Consider the following 24,033-nt stretch of genomic DNA (forward strand, 5'->3'; position numbering starts at 1 on the left):
TAACCCCGACATAAACCAACCGGTCTATAAATTCATGAATAAACGACGGAAAAGAATGACTTATGGAGGCCGATTTCAATAATCAACACATTCAGATCTTTATCTCGAGAGATGATGAACTCTTTCTTTTCAATGAACCGAGATTTAAGGAAACGTCGGAAGTGAAATAAACACATTTCTCTCTTATTCCATAGATCAAAACAAATCAAATAAGAAAATGAAAGCAAAAAAAAGTAGAAGTTTTTACAAAAAAAAAAAAAACAAGTAACATTCTTGAGTTTACATAAATTTAAAAGCTTTCAAAATGAATCTAAATTGTTCATATGAGTGTGTCCAGAGATATTGATTGAATGAATATCCAATAATTGATATCTGTTCATGGGAATTCAAAGCCTCCTCCTCCAATGGCAGCATCAGCAGCAGTTGGCTTTGGTGGGCTAATGGCTATCCACAACAAAGAGAGTGTGATAGCAATCAAGCCTGACCAAACTATCACAATTGTTGGTGTTTTTCCTCTTCTTCCCATCAACCCTTTAGCAAAAGGATACAAATGAGCCAAAACCCAGAAGCTAAAGAAAGCCCCACCTATGAACTTGCTCCATTGTGGCACTGTGCTGTATATTGTTCTTGAGAATGCTACCACCATGGCTATTATGTTCATCAGGGCTATCACAATGGGAGGAACCATCAACGACGTCCATTTCACGAGGTATAAGTCTGCGTAAATGTCTTCGACGTCGTCTCCGGATGACTTTGATGTCAACGTGAAAGAGATCTCGATCCCTGCTACTACCTTTAATAAGCCTTGGACCACAGCTGCTAAGTGAGCTGATGTGCCTGAGATCATGGGTTAAAATGTAAGTGTAAGATCTTATATCGGTTGGGGAGGAGAATGAAATACCCTTTATAAGGGTGTGGAAATCTCTCTCTAGTAGACGCGTTTTAAACACTTTGAGAGGAAGCTCAAAAGGGAAAGCCCAAAAAAGACAATATCTACTAGTGGTGGGCTTGAGCCGTTACAAATGATATCAAGCTAGACACCGGACAATGTGCGAGCAAGGAGGCTGAGCCCTGAAGAGGCAGACACGAGGCGGTGTGCCAGCAAGGATGCTGGACCACAAAGGGGAGTGGATTAGAGGGTCCCATATCGATTGAAGAAGGGAACGAGTGTCAGCGAGGATGCTGGGTCCCGAATGGGGTGGATTGTAAGATCCCACATTGGTTAGAGAGGAGAATGAAACACCCCTTTATAACGGGTGTGAAAACCTCTGCATAGCATACGCATTTTAAAAACCTTGAGAGGAAGCCTTGAAAGGGAAAGTCCAAAGAAAACAATATCTACTAAGTAGTGGGTTTGGGCCGTTACCAATGATATTAGAGCCAGACACCAGGCGATGTGTCAGCAAGGAGGCTGTGTCCCGAAGGGGTAGACACGAGGCAGTATGCCAGCAAAGATGCTGGGCCCCGAAAGGGAGTGGATTAGAGTGTCCTAGATCGATTGATGAAGAGAACGAGTACTAGCGAGAACGCTGGGCCTCGACACGAGGCAATGTGCTAGTAAGGATGTTGGCTCCGAGGGGGTGGATTAGAGGGTTCCACATCGATTGATGAAAGGAACGAATGTGAACGAGGATGTTGGGCCCCGAAAGGGGTGGATTGTAAGATCCCACATTGGTTGGGGAGGAGAACGAAACACCCCTTTACAAGGGTGTGGAAACCTATCCCTAGCATACGCGTTTTAAAAACCTTAAAGGGAAGCCTAAAAGGGAAAGTCCAAAAAGGACAATATCTGCTAGCGGTAGGCTTAGACCGTAAGCGTATTGAAGTTGACGGTTACCTGAAATGAGCCAAAACTGTTCATTTCTCCACCATTCTTCCAAGCCAATGCCAGACCACTTGACTTCCAAAATGGCTAAGGAGATTAAACAGACAGTGATTATGAGAAGGTACACCAAGAAGGTGACATTGAGTGTCTGGACAATGAAGTTGCCAGAGAAAAGGGAGAGAGCTGGGAGGAAGCAGTAGACAATGAGGAAGACCGAGGTGAAGGGGTAGATGCCGACGTTGAGGTAGGCGAGACGTTGCAGAATTTTGAGGCGTCTCGAAGCCAGCAATGCATTATTTTTTGAGAAGAAAATCTCGACCGAACCCGTCGCCCATCGGAGCACTTGGTGAAGTCGATCAGTGAGATTGATTGGAGCCGACCCACGGAAGGCATCGCGCTTCGTGATGCAGTAAACAGAATGCCATCCACGGTTGTGCATACGGTAGCCAGTGACCACATCCTCTGTCACCGACCCATAAATCCACCCTACTCGTTCGCCCCATTCCGTTTTATCCTCGTACCTATTCAATGCATCCATATCAAGTTCAAAGTTGAGTGACCTATTAAACATTTTTTAAAGTTCATACCAGCAAGAAATTACGGAGACAGATTCAGCAACGGTTGCAGCGTCGAGGGGTTGACGAGGAGCCCGAAGAACACCGGGAGGGCGTCCATACCGAACTGCAGGATGATCAGCAATCGGGCGGCCTTGAAACTCGGCAACCGGTATCGAGTCAGCCAACATGGTAGAATTTCCAAAACGCTTGGGAAGTAAATTGACATCAAGGTCAGGATCAAAGTCAGTGGATTGCAAAGGTTGTGTTTGCAAAGGTTGTGTTTCAGAGGAATCACTTTTAGGCTTAACCATATCGGGTTGAGGCGGGTCGAAACCGTAGAGGGCGAAGCGACGAAACATGCAACCCGTTCCGACGTACACCGGACCTTGTATTCCATCGAGCGCTCTCATATTGCCATCAAAGAAGACAGTATTATGATTGGCATATCGATCAGAAGGATCAATGCCTTCAAATCTTTGAGGGAATTGGATGTAACAAATATCCTCCCCACCACGGTCCATCATGAAGCACATTCCCTCTTTGATGGCTTTGCAGTTATACACATAATGGTCACAATCAAGGTTGAGAATGAATGGACCATTTGACAACACGGCCGAGGCTCGTACGAGGGCGTTCATGGCCCCTGCCTTTTTGTTGTGATCGTATCCGGGTCGCTTCTCACGAGATACGTATACGAACATTGGAAGACGAATGTCGATGTCTGTGAAGTCTATGATCTTCTCGTCTGTACTCCCCAATAATGGGTCGTGGCTTGGAGGCTTCAACATCACCTGTAAAATTAATTACATTAAGACTATGAGATCTCATATTGGTTGGGGAGGAGAAAGAAACATTGTTTTATAAGGGTGTGGAAATCTTTCCCTAGTAGACGCGTTTTAAAAACTTTAAGAGGAAGCCCGAGAGGGAAAGCCTAAAGAGAACAATATATGTTAGCGGTAGGTTCGGGCTGTTACAAATGGTATTAGAGCCAGATACAGGGGGATTTGCCAGTGAGGAAGCTAAGCCCCGAAGAGGGGTGGACACGAGGCGATGTGCCAACAAGGACGCTGCGTCTCGAAGGGGGTCCCACATAGATTGGAGAAGAGAACGAGTCCAGTGAGGACACTGGGCCCGAGAGGTGGATTTTGTGATCCCACATCAGTTAGTGAGGAGAACGGAGTATTCTTTATAAGGGTATGGAAATCTCTCCCTAGTAGACGCGTTTTAAAAACTTTGAGAGGAAGCTCAAAAGGAAAAACCCAGAGATGACAACATCTGCTAGTGGTAGGCTTGAACTGTTACAAATGGTATCAAAACCAGACATCGGGCAATGTGTCAGTGAGGAGGCTAAGCCCCCAAGGGTGGTGGACACGAGGCGGTGTGTTAGCAAGGACACAGGGTCCCAAAGGGGGTGGATTGGGGGGTCCCACATCGATTGGAGAAGGGAACGAGTGCCAGCAAGGACGCTGAGCCCAGGGGTAGATTGTGAGATCTCACATCGGTTCGGGAGGAGAACAAAGCATTCATTATAAGGGTATGGAAACCTCTTCCTACCACGAGATGCGTTTTAAAAACCTCAAGAGATAGCTTAAAGAAGACAGTATCTATTAGCAGTGGGCTTGAGCTGTTATAGAGACAAATTTAGCGTTTAAACATACCTGAAGAATTCCTGCATGATCACCCTTAGAATGGTCACCAGCAGGGACAACCCAAGTACCAGGCCAATGGCTTCCATCAGCCATCCATGTTGCTTTTTGAACCTTAATTGGCTCCATGGGATCTCCTCCAGTTTCTTTCTTGTGTTTCCACATCTTCATCTCCTCTCTTGCATTGAAAGCATCCGATCGCCTCCTAATCGCGTCGGGAAGCCCATTTGTTCGAACCTTAAACTCGTCGTACTCTCGCTTAATTTTCCTTCTATCCTTCACAAAATCCGACCTACTCTTATTCTTCGTTGGATCCACTTTTAAACTAAAATAGCTTTCGGGATTTCTCGGCTCAATATCATGCTTACGACAAAACGGCACCCACAAATCCGCAAAGCTAGCAGCCTCCGCCATCGCCTCGAATGTCAAGAGTGCACCTCCATCATCAGAGATGTAGCAAGCAAGTTTTTCAACCGGATAATCTGCTGCAAGAATGGATAATATCGTATTCGCCGTTACAAGAACCGGTTCCTTTTCAGGATCCGCTGTGGATACAAACATGTCGACTCCCGGGAGATCGGAACGCCCGGTGGGATTCGACGGGGACGGAGCATCGAACTTGTCGTAAAGAACTTGAAGATCGGTAGCTCGATTAACGGGACATACCTTCGGAATTTGATCGAGAATCCAAGAGAAAGCGAACCATATTTCACATACAATAGACATCAACCATAGCCATATTGCATCCTCATTTGGATGTTGCACTCTCCAATGCAAAAAGAAACCCAACACCACAAGTCTTATCAATATCAACAGCCTGCAAAGCATCGTCGATTTACGAACATATCGATAAATATTTGAACGTTTTCGAACATGTAAAACGAAAGAAACCTGTATGGACTTATGATGCTAGCCGGGATCGGAAACGTTCGACTCAGCGGTTTCCATGGCTTGTCCATCGACTCCAACATTCCTTCACGGAACTTGTCGTCGTTGCCATCACCGTACCCGTCGTCTTGATTCAAGTATGCATTGCCAACACCATAGGTTCCTTTTGACTCAAACAACCATTTGTTGTGATCAAATTCTCCACCTTGGTTTAGCTTCATCATTGATTTAGACCCATCATGGCCTTTTAATTGTAATGTTCCATTAGAATAGTCATTAGAATCATCATCATAGTCACCCACTTTGTAGGGCTCTTTGCATCCAGGACAAAGCCCTGTGTCCTTCAATGCATCGAGATAGCAATCCCGACAAATTCTAAACCTGTACCGAACCGAACGACACGTTCAAAATAACGCTCGGGATTATGAGAATATTTGCTAAAGCTATTGCACCTAAATGGTGTGAAAGGATATGAAAATAACAATAAATGAATACAAGATATTTGTCATGATACCTATGGTAAGCCGTAAAAGATTAAATATGATATATATGGTAAACTAGAATTCAAAATAACGCACGGGGGTCAGACCCTTTGAAGCGTTTTTTGTAAAACTCAAAAGTTTAAAGCGGATGAATGAATCAAACCTGCATTCACAAGGAGTGATATCTTTACCCCGCTCGTCCTTCATGACCTTGCCATCACAAGCAGGCATGGCACAGGACGAGCCTTTAGCTCCAGCCATTTGAGGATGAGTAACCTCGGAATCGATCACCTTATCCATGAGATGTGCTCGTGTGACGCTGTTGAATCCACCGGTAAACAGCGAGTTTGCGACGTATTGCTCCTCCGCTTTGGTGGCTATCGATGTATCCATCGGTTGATTATCCGGGGTTGGAGGAATATGGACGGTGTAGTTAATATAATCCCCCGATACCTCTCCGGACATGTCGAGATCATCTCTGGATAGGCTGACATATCGGCCACTCGACGTTCTTCGTGCGAACTTAACGGATTGTCCACTTGAACCTCGATTGGCTGCAGAATTCGACGCCCCGCCCGGGCTGCGAATGGCTTTCTTGGATGTTTGGTTGGTTAAAGTTGCCATGGTTGATGTTGGTTTTTAGGTCCAAATGCGTTTGAGTTTCAATCAAAACTCATGTTCTACCATTTTCATGAAGCAAAAGATATGAAAAGAAGTTGATTTTTAGCTTAGAGGAGAGAAGAAATGGGAAATGTGTTTGAAATTAGAAGGTTTTGAGAGAAAGGAAGGGGACTTGTGATCAATGGTGGAGCAGTGCTCCAAGAAGTTAGGAGAGCAACGGTGGAAAATTGGGGACATAACATTGACGGATTGATCCAACGGTAGAGATGTGTGGTTGGAGACACACCAGATTGGTAGGAGGGTAAATTTAGACATCTGTGTTGAGGATTTTAAGGATTGTGTTTGTGGAGGAAAACGTAAGAGATTTCCGAAGCCTGATGGTTAATTTGGATTATTTTTATGAGTTTTTATAAATTCTAAATTTTTTTTAATTAAAAAAGACGTTTCTATTAATATATTGATTATAAGAATTTTTTTAACTTTCTTTTGTCGGGTCGAGCTCGACCTCCGACCCAAAAATTAATCCAATGAGTCGAGCTCGTGAGCTGAGTTATGGGCTTGATTATCAATGTCACCATCGTTCGTTGTCGTTTTTTTGTTCTTTTTCTTCTATTTGTCTCTCGTCCTAAGTAAATTTTCAAAAAATAAATAAATAAATTGAGAAAAGAAGAATAAAAGGTAACCTTATCCCCTAAAAATTTATATAATTGAGTACATTTGTATATTTAGATAATTATTTAATTCTTTTTTTTATTTTTTTACTAATTTCATTTAAAATCAATTCAAAATCACCCATTTTCATAAATTTAAATTGTAATCCTATTCTTAAAAAAAAACATAATGATTAAAAAGATAATTTTAAACTTATTTTAAATAAATTTAAGTAAAAATAATTATAAATCACTCCTAAATTAATATTTGATATAGTTATTAGTCTAAAGTTTTAATTAATACCGCCCATAAAAGAAAAAAAAAAGTTCTATTCAATAGCACGTTTAAACTTTACTCAATTTATTTCTCCGACCTCAACCCCTACAAATATTGGTTATATTTATTTAATTTTAACCGCACCCTATTCTACCCTGCCTAACCCTACCCTAATCATTTATACAAGTTCGAAATTGGGCTGCATGCTTTTGATGGTTGAGTCAATAAATTAAAAAAGATGCCATTAAAATTGACATTAAATCAATACCCAATTGTATTGACTTGTTTGTCATAAATACGAGAATGAAATAGGGGAGGGAAAAACAAAAACTAGCCATTGTGCCACGTGCTGTGAGTCGTGGCATGAAATAAAAAAAGAATAAAATAATAATGAAAAGGTTAAATGAACACGATTCTCCACAATAGTATGATATTATTCCACTTTGAGTATGAGCTCTCATGATTTTGGTTTGGGCTTCCGTAAAAGGCCTCACTAATAATGGAAAGAGTATTTCTCGATTATAAACTCATCCTATTGAACTTTGATGAACAAAAACATGCCACGTGCATGAAAAAAAAATAATTTTATAATACTGAAAATGTTTTGTCGGTAAATTGGGAAACGAGGAGAGAAAATAGTGGGACACGTGTCATGAGGAGGTAGTAGACCATTTTATAATACTTTCTTTTTTAAATAATTAATTCAGCCACACGTGTTGAGTACTCAAAGGCCAGAATAAAATAAAAATAAATACATTTATAACTTGACCCCATTTGATTTCCTGTTTGATTTTCTTTTTTTTAATTAACCTAGTGCCACGTGTCAAATTTACGTTACGTACCTTTGCCACGTCATCAACCATGTAAGATTTTTCCCATCAAAATGAGTCGGAATAATTGTTTCCCGCTTCTAAAATACTAAAATTGTGATAAAAAAAATTAAGTTTGTTAGAGAAAAATAATATTAGATAGAAAAGGACAAAATTTCGTCACAAAATAATACTTAGAAAATCATATTTTTAATTTATGTAATATTTTCAAATATCCTAATTTTAAAATGAAAATAATTTGATATTAATATCATAATAGCTTATTCTAAAATCATTATTTAAAGTAACGAACAGAAGTTACACAGAAATTGAAACAGAAAATTCAAGAAACCATTGTTTTTATTATTTTTTTTATTTTTTAGTTTTTATACATTATTCATACCTCCGCCGTGGACGGCGTAGCACCGGCGGGTTTGGCGGTGGTGGTTGTGGAGTGTGAAGAGACTAGGAGGATGAAACACTGGGGATGTCTCTGCTTGATCTGTTGTATTTCAAGTGGCTTTTGACGAGCTGTCCAGCTGCAAGGGCAGACATGAGAGAGAGCTCTCCAGCAAGAACAGAGCCAGCTACAATGGTGGCCAATAGCCTTGCGTTTGAGCCTGGCGCTTCTCTGTTGGCGCCCTTAACTCCAAGCAGATTCAGACAAGCCGATTGGGAGGCCAGTTGTGTGCCCCCACCAATTGTACCGACCTACATAACCAAACCCATTTAAGGACACTGACCCTGATGAAAGTCTCAAGTCGGCTAATCGAGAGAGGCAATGGTCATGGGTTTATAATCAAATAATACACTCTCCATTACCACGAGGCCTCTTGGGAAGCCCAAAACAAAGCCATGAAAGCTTATGCTCAAAGTGGACAATATCATACAATTGTGGAGAGTCGTGTTCATCTAACAAACCCAATACACTGAAGAAGAAAAAAAGAATACATTTCGAACTTCATTTTAAGGTTTCCACATCCTTAGTTCTCTTCCCGATGTGTTATAAATAGGTTTTCGAATGAAGTTTCCACACCTCCACACCCTTATAAAGACGTTTTCTAAAAAGAAATTTTCACACCCTTATAAAAATGTTTCGTTCTTCTCCACAATTGATGTGAGATCTCTCAATCTACCCCTCGGGACAATTTCTCCTCCACAATCGATGTGAGATCTCACAATCTACCCCTTCAAGACGGTTTGGTAGAGAAATTTCTACACCCTTATAAAGAATGTTTCGTTTACTCCTCAACCGATGTGGGATCTCACAATTCACCCCGTTTGACAAGGAGATGTTTCCACATTTTTATAAACAATGTTTCGTTCTCGTTCCACTAACGTGGGATCTCACGTTACCAACTTCAGATTCAGATGCTAACAAAAATAAGATCTAAACTTAGAAATGGATTATTAGAGATCAAAAATTTGAATTTAATCCAATCATATGAATGAACTATTTTGTTCTTAGAAAAGGAATTATTCCAAATGAATTGAATAACGAGAAGGTAAAAGGAAAATTACCTCAATGGAAGGCATGGTAACGGACACGTGAAGATCCCTGCCATCATTCACAGCTTCCATCATTGTAATGCAGTGAGAACTCTCCACGTTCTGTGCAGGATCTTGGCCAGTGGCCATGTAAATGGCAGTCACAATGTTACTGGCGTGAGCATTAAATCCACCCAGTGCTCCAGCAATGGCGGACCCAGCAAGGTTCTTAAGCATGTTAAGTTCCACCAAAGCCTCCACGTTGGTTTTCAACACCTTCCTCACTACATCGCCTTTAATTATCGCTTCGCAAACCACCGATTTTCCCCTTCCTTCAATCCAGTTCACGGCAGCGGCCTTCTTGTCAGAGCAGAAATTTCCTAATCGCAGCAATCAAATGATTTTTGAACGGTTTTTGGAATAAATTCGAATTCATTGTTGTGATTTTGTTGTAGTTTGCACTATTTTAACTTACCTGAGATGCCGATGACATCCATGTCAGGGAAATTCTCCTGCAAGAAATCCAGAACGTTCTGCACACCTTTAGAGACCATGTTCATTCCCATGGCGTCGCCGGTGCTGCACGAGAATCTCATATAGAGGTTTTTACCGGCAATGGCGCATTTGATGGTTTGCAGTCTCGCGAATCGGCTCGATTTGTTGAAAACCAAAGCCAGAGTCTCGAAATTTTCAGGTTCTTCGAGAAAAATCTTGAGTTGTGCGGCTCTCTTGGCGGTGGCGAATCTCACCACCGGAGCTCTGGTCATTCCATCTCTCAACAAGACGCTGTTGGCTCCTCCAGATAGGTGAATCGCCTTGCATCCTCGATTTGTACTCGCAACCAAACATCCCTCTGTTGTAGCCATCGGCACTGAAAATTCTTTTTCATCGAGCAAAAGCGGACCTGCAATACCTACCGGAATCTGGACGTATCCAACTGGCATCTCACAGCACTGCCCTAAAATCGAAGCGTAATCGAAGCCGTCCAGAGGCAAACCGGAGAGAGACTTACTGGTAATCCTCTGAAGCGCCTCACGGCGGATTGCCGCCGCTCTAGCACAGTCTCCGAGCTTCGATTCGAGAGAGTACGACGGAGTAGTCCCAACCACCACGGATTTCACGATTTCCTCATCTTCTTCGTTCAATTTGATCGGAACTGGCAGCAGATCAACCGATTTTGGTACAGACAGAACTGTAGGTGGAACTTGAGGAGAATCAGCACAATCAAGCGCTGCACCACACGGCACTTTCCGCGAATCATCTTTAACAATGGAACGCTCATCGTCGTCCTCCGACGTCCACCCTTCCGCCGTCGGACGGAGAAACAGAGACTGAACAAAATCGATGCCGAAGAATCCAATAAGGTACACGAGCGAGGCTACTAAGGCGACAAGAGCAACGATCTCCAACGGAGTAACAAAATGCAGAGGAACAGAGTTCCGGATCTTCATCCGCCACTGGCCGAGTAGATAATACACGACGGAGAAGAACAGCGTGAAGAAGACGGCATTGGTGAAGTATAGAGGGAGGGCCTGAGCATCAGAAGACGTCGTGGAATCTCCGTTGACGGCGTTGGTCGCTGCCTTCACCTTGGTAGTCGTCGACTTCGTCGATCGGCGGCGGGCGTCCATAATGATACTGAAGTTGAAGGCCCACAACGCCGGCGCCGGATCGGACGATGGTGGCCGTAGAAGGAAATGGGCCACTCGAGAGAGAGAAAAAGGAGGCGAAATAGATATAGATGCAGCGGCGACTGGCGGCGATACTGGATCACGAAAAAGAAAAAACCAGTTGCCGGTTCGAACCTGAACGGAGGTTCGATTGTTAATGCGGTATTTATAGGATTCTTTTTTGTCGTGAAATTTCTATTTAAGATGGGTCCTACTACCTTATTCAAAGCAAAAATTATTTAGTTTTAGTCTCACTAATCTGGACTACCGGACCCAATTCAATCCATAAAACTTAGTTCGGTTAGAACTTTTATGCTCGAGTTAAAAAATTCGGCTCGCTCTATGAATTAGACATTTTTTTTTTGTTGGGTCGACACGAAAATAGGGTTATAACTCAAACTTAATTTTTAAATGATTAAAAATATTTAATATTTGTAACCGAAGTTAGTGATACCGTGAGATCTCACATCGGTTGGAAAAGATAACGAAACATTCTTTAAGGGTGTGGAAACCTCTGTCTAGCCGACATATTTTAAAAAATTTGAGAGGAAGTCCAAAAAGGGAAAGCCCAGAGATAACAATTTCTGTTAGCGATGGGCTTGGACCATTACAAATGCTATCATAGCCAGACATCGGGCGATATGCTAGCGAGGGGAGGTGGACACAAGGCGGTGTGCCAGCAAGGGCACTGAAAGGGGTGGATTTCCCCTTCGGTGGACACGAGGCAATGTGCTAGGGCACTGGGTTCTGAATGGGGTGGATTTCCCCTTCGATGGAACAAGGCGGTGTGCCAGCAAGGACACTGGGCTCCGAAGGGTTGAATTGAGGGGTCCTACATGTGTCAAGGTACTAGGCCCTGAAGGGGGTGGAGGATTTCCCCTTCAGTGGACACGAGACGGTGTGCCAGCAAAGACACTGGACCTAAATCATACAAATTAGGTTGGATTTGGTCGATCGAGTTTTCCAGGTCATCGAATTTTTCGAACACCCTTACGTCAAGCTATGCTCTCTCTCATTATCTTCAATTTTAATTCCAACTTTATGTAATTATTACCATATTTAAATATTGGTCTTGTCGTAAATATGACGTGAACGCATTTTGCCACTCGAGAATAAATTAAGTACATAAAATATAAAGACATAGCAAATATAAAAATAGAAAAAATGGTTCTAACATGAAATGGACAACAACTAAGTTTTTAAAAATAATAATAATAATTCATTAATTGTTTTTAATTTATGGTTGAATGCTTGTATTTATAGGTTTATTTAGTACATATAATAAATAAATATTAATTATATATTAGAATAAATATATTTATAGATAACCCAAGCCAAGTGTTAAATTAAATATAAATTAAGAGGACCATATTAATAATACGATCATAAATTTTTTTAATTAAATAAAAATATCAATAAAACTCTGAATTATAATACTTAAAAAAAATTAAATTAAATTTTAGCCACCATTTTATGAGCAAATAAAAAAATAATATTAAAAAAATTTAACATTAAAATAATTAAAAAAATCCACCAATATTGGTTGTAATATTATAAATATTTTAATTATGCAACCTTTCGAATATATATCAATAATTTATTAACCATGTGAATCATGCCAAGAATATGGTGTCAAATATTTTATTTATAAATAAAAATAGTTTTATAATAATTAAATAATTGTATAATGATTTTAGAGGTACTAATTTAGCTTTAATGAATTAATAAAAATAATTTGATAAATAAATATGTTGGTTTTTAGGTGAGAATTTACTAATTTTGTAACGATTCAGGCCCACCGTTAGCTGATATGGTTCTTTTTGGGCTTTTCCTTTCGGGTTTAAGAGGACAATATCTACTTGCAGTGGATCTAGGCCGTTACAAATGGTATCAGCGCTAGACATTAGACGATGTGCCAGCCTTCTCGCTGTTCCCCGAAGGGGGCAGACACGAGGCGGTGTGCTAGTAAGGACGTTGGACCCCAAAGAGGGGTGGATTTGGGGGCGGTTCCACATCGATTGGAGGAAGGAAAGAGTGTCAGTGAGGACGCTGGGCCCCGAAGGGGGGTGGATTGTGATGTCCCACATTGGTTGGGGAGGAGAACAAACCACCATTTATAAGGGTGTGGAAACCTTCCCCTAACAGACGCGTTTTAAAGCTTGAGGAGAAGCCTGAAAGGGAAAGCCCAAATAGAACAATATATGCTTGCGGTGGATCTAGACTTCAAAACATATGTAGGCTCGATTGGGTTGAGGGACGTTTTTGGAAAAATTTAAATTTCGGGTTGGTAGTAACCCAAATAACTCGACATTATTTCACAATCCAACCCAACCCTCTTCGGGTTGTGTTATCGGCGTGTTGTAACTCAATCCACGAATGTTTCTATTAAAGATATTTGCTTCTCTAGTTTTTTGGTCGAGGACATGTAATTAACAAGTTAACTTTTGTTCACGTTGGCAGAAAGAACAAATCTTTCGAACTAACGAATGAGAATTGGACGACAGGGATAAAGAAGAGATCTAAGTTCCGCTCCACACATGTCATCGTCAAATATCTTTTCTAACGGATTAGGTTTGAATATCTGAGTGTTTAGTCGAGAATGGATATCAGCGTCCGCTCGACCGAGAAGTTTTAGTTTTAGGTCAAATCAAGGAGGTTTGATATTGAAAAATTAAATGTATCCATTTCCTACAAACTCCAAAACTACTCACACCAAGTAACCAACTGAAGTGGACTTTCCCTTTCACTTTATAAGTGAATTTACTACAAAACTCAATTCTTCTTCTCGCTCGCCATCGATCCGAATCGGTTGAAGCTTCAGTGGTCATCGTATTGTTTCTGTTAGCACTCAAATTGTGTGTTTTTACGTTTTGGTGTATATATAACAAAATTATAATATCAATGTCCATATCGATACGAACATTTTAAATCTACAGATATATTAATAAAATATCAATATTAATCACGGTAAAAAAAAAATTATAACAATTGAATTATTGTATTCTGTCTATAAAAACAAATAAACTAATTGAATTATCTATATTTTTATCCATAAATATAAATAGAAGATTATATTCAATGAACTTGAATAAGCTAAAAATACAATTTTCGAGAATAGTAAGGAAATATGAAAGCTTGACTCGTAAAGTTGCTTCCTGAGCAAACATATTCACACAAATCATGATAAAAACAATGTTCATATTACTCTCGACTAAAAGATCAAAAATTCAAATACTCAAGAACAATAATTTAAAATGATTCAAATCGTCCTCAACAATGGCGTTTTGTTTTTATTCGAGGAAAGTCTACAAATGGCAACCATATGGGATTAAATCCCAAAAAAGGATTGAATAAATAAATAAATAAAAAGAAAAAAAAAAAAGAATTTGCTCTCAAATTTATATTATCAATGCTAGCACATACATCTTCTCTCCACTAGGCAAAATTTTTGGGACTTGGCATATTCTACAAAAAAAACAATGTGGCTGGCTCAAACCTTAAAGCCACCTAGTTAGATATATATATATATTGATTTACAAAGGAATGCTAAAGAAAGTATATATATAATCTTATTATTGCATGATTATTGGGCCTATACATGATTGAAATATGCTGCTCAAAACAACCTGAACTTCCCCAGAGCTATGTTCACTCCTTATAAGCTCTACAAACAATGGAAAAAGCTGTGGAGCATACCTTTTAAATAGATCCCTTTCGAACCCGCTTAGAACTCGTAATGCTGAGGCGACTAGAGACGTTCGAGCTGCCAGTTCCTCCTTCCTTTCTGGACCCAAAGGAAGAATCCAATGTGGCACGGCCGGGTTGGTTTCTTTCGGCTGACCTGACATCTCGGTGCACTTTAAGTAAATATGTAAAATTTCTTCACATAACGTGATGAGTTTGGATTCAATAAGAGTTGAATCGGTTAGTAACCGGTTTTTCGCGAGCATACTCTCGAGAAAGTTGAGGTGGCTCTGATAAGTTTCGTTTTCGAAGTGAACCACGGGTGGGTCGGATATGTCCAGGATGGAGCATACTTTCTGTAGCTTCTTTTGAAGGATCGTGTCGGAATTCAGTTTCTGGGCGTGTGCGGAAATGGAAGAAAAGATGTCTAGAATGATGGAAATGTTGTCTGATGAGAATGGTTGGGTATGGCTCTTGTAGAGATCAGTAACGACCTGATCAAACAAAGGGGAAAAGTGTTATATATACTACAAATAATAGAACTTTTCTGAAACATGAGAAGGAAGCGAACCTGTAAGAAGAGGAGTTGCATTGAGATATGACTCTTCATTCTCGAAACAATGTAGGTGGCCGTTTGCAGATCATCGTCATCAAGACCATCGGTTGAAAGACCTGGATCTGAAGCAACATCGACATCATTAGAAGATCGAGAGATCCCGGGAACATTAACGTCATCCATGGTTCTCAGGACCTTGATAAATCCAGGCACAGGTAATGTGGCCACTTCCTTCATAGCAAGAAAAATCTCTCTCCATTCCTTTTCAGTAAGCCTATTAGCCAAGTCACCTACCAAACGCATCAACGCAGCGACGCCTGTGCTGGCAGGACCCTTGATCGGATTACTAATGAGTCCGGTCAGAATCCTCACCACGCCGGGCAGTTGAGACCTTATTACACTGAAAAAACTAATGAACAGATCTACTAAACAATCAGCTGCCACTTGACAGGTACTAGAATCCCAGGTACTTCCTTCTGAATGTTCATCATGTTCATTCATGTCCACTTCTTTCTTCTCATGCAAAGAATTGAATATGGGGAAAACTACGGTATTGGAAACACCAACCCAAAATTGACGTGAGAAAAGATGACCATGATCCTTCAGGATATTAAAAAGTACTTCCAAGGAACTTTTCCTGATTGGTGATCTAGGATCGGATGTTAACTTTGATAGCCCTGGAAGGATAATGGGAAAATGTTATATAGAAAATGTGGAAGTCTAACAAGTTCATTCCAGGAAATTGCATTCATAAAATCTTATCCCCTTGCCAAAAAGTGCACGAAAAATGCATAAAAACGTGAGTTCGTTGAATTATGCATCTCGTCGAGCAAAAATCGAGTTTTAACAGAAGTTGTACCTGCAAGCAGAGGAACCCAATAGGAAGCATAATCATCCTTATCTGGGGGTGTGGGTGTAGGTGTGGGTGCATCAAGAGATTTGGATGAACCATTTTCTCCCACCATCTCATAGCAAACAAGTCCCCCTTCCGCAAGTTTTACGGCACAAAACCGGAGGAATGCAATGGCATTGAGACTTACATCACTGTTAAATCTGCTATTTGTAAAAGTTATCAGACATCGAACACAATCAGTAAATGTTGTGGTTTCAGTTTCAGTTATATAAGGGAAGTATTCTCGAACTATTTTTTCCATGGTTTCAAATGCCAATAAGACAATGTTCTTCCGCTCATCAGCAGCAGCAGCAGTGAAAACCTGAGACAACAGAGACGACTCTATTACACCCATTGTAAAAAAACATAAAAATAATCATCATTTGGAGGAGAGCCCGCAAGATCTTGTTCATGGAATCTACTTAATTTTCCTTGTCTAGAAGCAAAATAATATCATATAATATGTTAAAGATTTAACACAAAAGATTAAATCAGTCCGAACCTAATAATTTAAATTTTGAAGTACTGTAATTTGGATTTTCAGTTCAATTTCATACATTGAATCCCTTCTCTGCTAAAATTAACAGTCAAAAGTGTTGATTCAAAGTGAAGTTGAAGGTAACAAGTGAAGGCGAACTAAAATTTAAGAACAGGAATAGATCTACCGAATGCAATACAAAATATTGTGATACCCAAATTTTCTTACTGATGTTCAGAACTTACCATGAAAACACTTTTCCATCCAGATTTCACATTATTGACCCGACTGAGAACCATCTGCGAAATGCATCGAACTATTAATTCCCTAATTTCCGTGGAGTTGCTTTTCTGCATAACGATTACGAAAGGTCTCAGAAATTCGTTCTGGAAGTTATAATTCGCAAGCTCCTCACGCTCCAAAAATTTCATGGCGAGCTGTCTCAGTGAGTCCATCACAAATATTGCAACCGACAGATTTTCTGATAAGCCAACTGACACAAAGAAATCAGAGAGAACATTCCACATGCGAGACCACACCAATCTGATGCGGTTCATGTTGTAATGCCTGCAAGAAACAATGTTGTGTGGTGATTTTCTCATTCCATTTCTAAATATGGACACAACAGAGAGCCTGAAGAGGCGACACGTTATGAAAGTTTGAAGCATTTGCTTAAACTGAGAGATTTTATAGATATAAATTATTTGTCATGGAACCCTATTATAGAATAAATATCATTATATAAATAGTTATTTCAACCTCCTAAAGACAGCAGAGAAGACACATTATGAAAATTTGAAGAATTACCTAAACTGGAAAGATATTATAAATGTCATGGAACCCTGTGATATAATAAAGATAATTATATCAACAATACTTTAAAGCTAAAGATTTCATCACTTTAGGCCATTAAACACCATGCAGATGAAGCAATACAAGGTAAAGAAAAAGATCTTACGCCACTTCAACTAATTTTGTGAGGCTGAACACACGTGGGTCTGTAGGAGCCTGCAACTCTGCAATAGCAACTTTGCAAAGGGCCTTTACAAATGCTACAATTGCTTCACCGTTCAAGCTTTGACTATGAGCAAATACGTGGTTCAACTCAAAATTGCCTATTTGATCCAGCAAATTCAAGTTTGAAATTAGGTGGTTAATCTGTTCGGGAGTTACGGGTCCGGGAGAATTCGCTCGAAGAGAGGTGCTGTCGTATGAACCTCCACGAACAACGGCCATAACAGCTGGATTTTGGAGACCTTTTTTCTTCAGAGTTGATAAACCCATCGATTTCAGTGCCTTCTCTTCAGCTTCAATATTTGACGTTGTCAAAAAGGATACATCTGGTGGTGCACCCTCTCCCAATAATTGTAAATTCTCAATTCTAGAGAGACATGTAAATATGTGCTCCCATGCCTCTTGAAGAAAATCACCATCCTCTATGGCAATTGATATTATAGCCTGCACGTATGCATTGATTCAGAGAAGAAGAAAAGAAATAAAACACCCTCACTGACTCACAATAATTGACCATGCAACAAAATTTTAAAAACCAGACTATGCAGATAGCTGTTCACGTATTGTTTAATATGATTTGACAAAAATAAATGGATCCATAAATTATTGTCCTGCCTTCTAGCCCTTCTAAGAAGGCTTATTCCTTAACATAGTGTTCGCACATAGGACATGATTTGATAAGTTTTATAGACTATTTAAGCCACAGTGTTTTAGCCCTATTCTCAATTCATATGGGCAATACAGAAAATCATCCTTCATGGGACAACCTTTTAAGAGGAAAAAATTGTTTTCTGATTTAATGATGAGAATACGCATACCTTCACAGCTTCAACATTTTTTTGTTTCATATCTGCAGCACAATGAAGATAGGTAAACTTAGCCATGGACGTCACGAAAGCATCCCGTTGAGTCTGCAAGCCCATGACAGCTGTGACATGCACAGCATGCCGAAAGCCTAATAAGCACTGAGAAGTAGCAACATTATCATCGCTTTGGTCAAGAGTCACACTAAATGCCGCCAACATAGGACCCCAGCAGACTTCCGCCATAAACCTCAATATTGTTATATCAGTCACAGCGTGATAAACAGATCTGCAAATGTAGATAAAATAAGTCCCATTTTTTTATAATAAGAGTAAACTCCTAATCTTTTAGGTGCTCAAACCAAATAAAATACTCCATCGACAAATATAGATTATTCAATACAACATATACAAGGCAATCTGATAAAAATCCACAACAAACTAACAGAAAGTAAGAGCAAGAACGAAGACATACTACTCTTTCTAGTATAGATAGAAGCAATAATGAACCAGAAGAGCTTTGCACCTTCAAATTACAATGGAAAACAATTGACGTAAAGAAACTCAGTTTCTCACTAGCACATTGAATATTAACTAAGATTTCATTTCATAGCTTACTCAGATTTTCCAGATTTCGCCTTAAACTGCTCCTGTATGTGCTTTATAAGAAGCCCATTGGCGCCAACGGCTTTTTCTTCTGTCTGCTTCCAAGAAACTAAATTGAGTATACCATCGAAGCCCAAAAGTTTGTTGATGCTAGTTGCCTGCTTACTTTGTGAAGCTGAAGAATCAGAATTCATCTTAATTTCATTCCTAACAATCTGATCATAGAGAGTACCAAGATACTCATCAGGTAAATCCTTGCCATCATCAATTCCTCGATTATTTCGGATAAAATCAGCTTTTGTCATCTGAATATCCAACACCAAGGCACATTGCACAATAGAAGTCAGAAAAAAATTGAAGTACAGTAAAATTTAAAAAAAAAAAATACAACTCAAACTTCTTATATCAATGTGTAAAGAAGACTTAAGAATAAAATGTAGCAGTACATGTAAATGTTTTCAGAAATAGTTGCATTCACCAGTCCCCACACAAGGAAAAATATCTCCAGAAATCAAATTTTATAAACCTTATTCATGCATTAAGTCTGACAATATTACTTCCATGAAATCCATCCCTGGACATGCATAAGTCCCCCCTTCAAATCTACCACATAAAACATTGAAAAACTGGACGGTTTTGAAGTGGAAATGAAACTATAGATAGGGCGGTACTGGTCGCGTGAGAAAGAGACAGATCCCCAGTCTTTTTATCCCTTCTGTGTAAATAACCCACACTGGTTCATAATCAATAACAACTTCACCATCCAACATTCTGACCTCTTAGACAAGTCAAAGAGATTATATGAAAGCTCCACAGTAGGAATTAATAAAAAAGACAAATAGGTTATAGATCAGGGTCATCGAAGTAACCTAAATATCATCTAGCGTTACAAGCAGCCTGTTAAACCAAAATGCAATCAAATGCATAAGTTAGAACCAAACCTTTTCTTTCACCATGTTATTATGAGCATCCGTGTTCAGCATAATTACAGAATAAGCAAGAACATAAGCAGTATCTGCACTTGTGAATGAACCAGGGTTACATTTACAGTACCGCTCAGCAAACTTCTCCATGATGCGGTCAATCTTTTGTGCCTCTCCTGGCAACCTGAAGCCTCGCAGGAAAAACCTTATTGCTTCGCCAAAGTTCATCGCATTAAAATTAAAGGAATCAACGTAAGCATGCATAACTTTCAAAGGGAATTCCTCCCTTTCACCCAAATAATCCCCAATGACTGTTTCATTCAGGCCGTTGGTATTCTTGAGAAAAGAAGCCACCTCTTCAGGAGAACCACCAACTTTTTTTGTGCTAATTAGAAACTCAATACCCCTGGAAGGTTTCCTATTGAACAGCGAAATACCTTTCTGAACATAAATCAGGAAAATTGTCAGAAGAATGTGCTTCAGGCTAATTACATCCAAGTTGAAATGTGTTGAAATAACCAGACAAGATCTGAGGAAATTGTCAATGCAAGTAATAGCAACAATTAGTAAAGAATAAAATGTAAAAAACAAGTAGGATTAACCAGATGACAAGTCAAGAAGGAAAGGCAAATACCAAGAAGTAAAGTGCTTTTTAATTGGCCAAAATGATATTGCAAACAGATTGACCTTCCTCCCTCCAAAAACTCCAAAATAATCACGCGATAAGAGCCCTTACTATTAGAAAGTAACTGAACCTAAGCAAGAGCATCATCTACCTTTCTCTTCCTCAAGAACAACTCCCCCTTACTTTGGAGATAATGGAAGAAATGCAATCTATAACCCAGGCCAGAGTTCCCAACTGTAAACTCACTCTAGAGGATGTCTTATCTCCCTTCCTCTTTTGTTAGTTTCTCCTTACTCATAAAATAGTTAGTCACCCAAAAAGAAAGAAACAAATTAGTAAACAAATAAAACCATCAACAACAACAACTTTCATCTCCAGTATCTTCAACAACTCAGTCTGATCTTTTGGCTTTCACCTTAACTTGGCTCTCTTTATAGCTTTATATTGGTGTAATTCTCCGTTCTCTAATTATAGCCTCTAATCATCTTTTCTTCCACTACCTCACCAAAGAAAAAAAAAACATTCCAATGAAATGCCATCAGAGGATTTATCCATTTTGTCCTAACTTGAGCCTTTAGACTACTAAAACAGGGGCCACCACTAGTCACCCACATAAATAATATGTAACAACTAGAGATTAAGTAATGCTCAAACCTGGAGTTCGATTTTGTAAGCTCTTCGTTGCTCAAGTGTCGCAGCATCTGAGAACTCAGAATTTCCATCTGATTGAAGCTCAGGGTCAACAGCAGCTGTTTCTTCCCCACTTAAAGGATTCTCGGGAGAAGCATCGTTCTCAGAAGTCTTGAGAAAATATGTATCATCTAGCTTCAATTGTTGGTCCATCCAAGTTCCCATTGATTTAATGATGCTTACTAAACACTTAACAGATTCAAGCCTAAATGAGACATCCTGTGCTGGAGACAATGTTGTGGTTGAACCAGAAGGTGGTCCAAGAGCAGTTTTCAAAAGGCCATTCACCATCCTGCACGTGTCAATGGGGTATAAGGTTAACATAAAAATAACAACGCCAAACAATTTGTATCGAGTCAAACAAAATAAATAGGTGAAACTAAAGATATATACAAGAGCAGTACCTCTCGAAAATATTTGGGGAATCAACATCGCAATCGTAGTTGACAAAAATATCGACCATAATCTGTGAATCTTGAGATATCTTATCCAACAAATTAAGCGCGGTCATTTTCTGCAAGAAACTAGGCTGAAGTACATTCTCAAGCACTCGGAGGACAAGCATGGAAAAAAAGATACCAATTTCTGCTTTCAATCCTGATCTAAATTTTGTCAACAAGCTCGTAAAAATAGAACATTGAAGCTGGAAGATGGCCATCACCGACAGGGCACTGTTTTTTAATAATGATAAACAGAGAAATTGCTTGATAGAATTGAGAAACCTGAAACCAATAGTGACAGAATCTGTCACAGTTTATCCAATCAACAATAGCTTACTACAAAGTACTTGGACAAACTAAGAAGTTCATTTTGAAGTTACGTCCTGAATGTGGTGTCTTAGACACAAGGATTCTTTTTCTTTTTCTTTTTGTAACTACAGCCTAGCTCAAATCCTCGATAATTGAGAGGTTGTGTCGTTATAGCTTCATTTGGGAGCGGGGCTCCATGCCCTGTGCTTTTTGTGATTAATGCATCCCAGTCTCTTATAAAAAAAAAAAAAAAAAAAAAAAAAAAAGGTTGATTTTGGAATGAGATGGCATATGCCATAAGAAGCTTGAACATGTTCTAGATTTGTCAAAACAAAATAAGACAATATGCTGACTGCCAATGAAGATACCTAGTTCAATAAGATAACATTACATAATTTAAAGGTAGAAAATTAATTTGGTCAAAATTTTGTAGGAACAGGGAAGTTCAAGGCAGTTCTAAAGATGTGTACAAGAGTATCAGTAAAATGATCAATGGAGAATGAAATGCTTGCCTCTCGTTAGAGCGCCAAACCGGGCCTGCATTACCCATGACCACCTTTAGCAGTTCCAGAGACAATATTTTCCCTCTTAAGAGGATCTGATCATCTGGGTGCTCCGGTGATGAGAATTTCATCGACAATTTACACAAATTCTTAAACAAATGGAATCCATCCAGCCTAATCTTACTACAACCACCTGATTCAGCTCCATCCTCCACTTCTCCTACATCAGATTCACCTTTATTGTCACCTTTCAGCGGCGAAGCATGGCCATTCTGCAACTGTGCCGAAAATGAATAAAGCTTCAAGTCCGCAATCCCTTCGCTAGCATCCATTATCTCGTTAATAAAGTTTTGGCAAAAGTATAAAGAATTGCCTTCATTCAAGTTCTTATCTGTAAATTCCAACAATTCACTCACAGTAATTATCCTCAAAGGAGCATCCATGGAGTTCTCCTCCGCCCTACTGAAAACAATGACCATTATTTGAGCTAGAACGGATTTCGCACAGATCTGATTCGTAACACTTAAACCACCCAGATAGACATTATAACAATTCCGAACAACAGTAACCAGACAATCCCGGCGGATCAATACACAAGGGCATCGAACCGCAGAGAGCAACACTCTGAGAACAGTGAGCTCAATTCCTTCATCACCTAGACCTCCCGACTTGCAAACAGACTCAATGATCTTATACATAATGGATTTGGCACCGGAATTCGCCTCGCCATCCGGCCGCTCGATCTCCCCACAGAAAATACCGCGGGAGAACAATTTGAAGACGCACTCAAGCGTGGGCTCGGAAACCTTGACGTAGGCGGCATCAAGAGCCAAAAGGAGGGGTTGGAGCACAAACTCCGCATCAGCCGGTGAAAGACCAGTAATCGGGGATGCGGGATCAAGAGCAGCCTCCTTAATAGAATCAAGCTTATCGAGAACGGATTTGCAAGAGGAAACAAGGTGAGAATGCTTACGCCAAGCCGCATTCTTAACGATCTTGTCAAGGGAAGGGCCGATCGCACGGCCGCATCTGGACGTGCCACCTAGTGTTTGCGAAATCGACATTGGTGCACGATGAAAGAACACACATCCATTCAGCGAATCATGGTGCGAAATGGATTGGATCAAACAGAATTACCGGTTATAGCTTCAATTCAACGGAAGCTGAATCCCTTCCTAACAACTGATTGCTAGTCGATTTTGCATTTCCATCTTTTGCTTGGGGCCTCGATTTGTTGGCAAGTAGCAGACCCTGTGGAAGCCTGTCCCACAAAATCACACACAAAGAAGAGAGGGAGAGAGAGAGCCGATAATTCCGTTATCAGAAATTTTTCATTTAAACGAAACCGTTGGCTTGATCTCGCGTGCATCACACGCGCCTCCTTAATTTTAATATTAAAATTCTCATTCATTTATATTTTTACCGAACCTATTATGATCAAATTCAATGAAATTTTAAACTATATCGTATTATATTTAATAAAAACAACGTTAGATTTAAATTTTTGTTATAAAAAAACAGTACATAAATTCCAAAAGGCATAGTCGATGGACAACAAGTGAATATTCCTGTATTACTCCTTGTTGGTCCCGATGGA

The 24,033-nt window shown here is 39.8% G+C and overlaps 3 protein-coding genes across 3 annotated transcripts; all 3 read right to left on the minus strand.

Moving 5' to 3' along the window:
* Positions 1–253: 253 nt before the first annotated feature.
* On the minus strand, positions 254–6,022 carry LOC111455307 (cellulose synthase-like protein D4). The gene is made up of 6 exons (XM_023096917.1): positions 5,562–6,022; positions 4,920–5,297; positions 4,041–4,845; positions 2,413–3,173; positions 1,838–2,346; positions 254–837 (listed from the first exon to the last, which is right to left on the minus strand). The coding sequence occupies exons 1-6, from the start codon at positions 6,020–6,022 to the stop codon at positions 377–379; spliced, it is 3,375 nt and encodes a 1,124-aa protein (XP_022952685.1). The 3' UTR covers positions 254–376.
* A 2,062-nt stretch (positions 6,023–8,084) lies between these two features.
* LOC111455316 (3-hydroxy-3-methylglutaryl-coenzyme A reductase 1-like) lies at positions 8,085–11,035 on the minus strand. Its single transcript, XM_023096931.1, has 3 exons — positions 9,719–11,035; positions 9,277–9,623; positions 8,085–8,466 (listed from the first exon to the last, which is right to left on the minus strand). Exons 1-3 carry the CDS (start codon positions 10,872–10,874, stop codon positions 8,221–8,223), a joined length of 1,749 nt encoding a protein of 582 aa, XP_022952699.1. The 5' UTR covers positions 10,875–11,035; the 3' UTR covers positions 8,085–8,220.
* A 3,152-nt stretch (positions 11,036–14,187) lies between these two features.
* LOC111455305 (brefeldin A-inhibited guanine nucleotide-exchange protein 1-like) lies at positions 14,188–23,731 on the minus strand. The gene is made up of 11 exons (XM_023096913.1): positions 22,446–23,731; positions 21,589–21,906; positions 21,149–21,476; positions 19,888–20,310; positions 18,959–19,251; positions 18,356–18,629; positions 17,482–17,981; positions 16,769–17,090; positions 16,013–16,367; positions 15,169–15,830; positions 14,188–15,091 (listed from the first exon to the last, which is right to left on the minus strand). The coding sequence occupies exons 1-11, from the start codon at positions 23,498–23,500 to the stop codon at positions 14,486–14,488; spliced, it is 5,136 nt and encodes a 1,711-aa protein (XP_022952681.1). The 5' UTR covers positions 23,501–23,731; the 3' UTR covers positions 14,188–14,485.
* Positions 23,732–24,033: the final 302 nt, after the last annotated feature.

This window comes from Cucurbita moschata, unplaced genomic scaffold (assembly GCF_002738365.1).
Source record: "Cucurbita moschata cultivar Rifu unplaced genomic scaffold, Cmos_1.0 Cmo_Scf00017, whole genome shotgun sequence".
Lineage (NCBI taxonomy): Eukaryota > Viridiplantae > Streptophyta > Magnoliopsida > Cucurbitales > Cucurbitaceae > Cucurbita > Cucurbita moschata.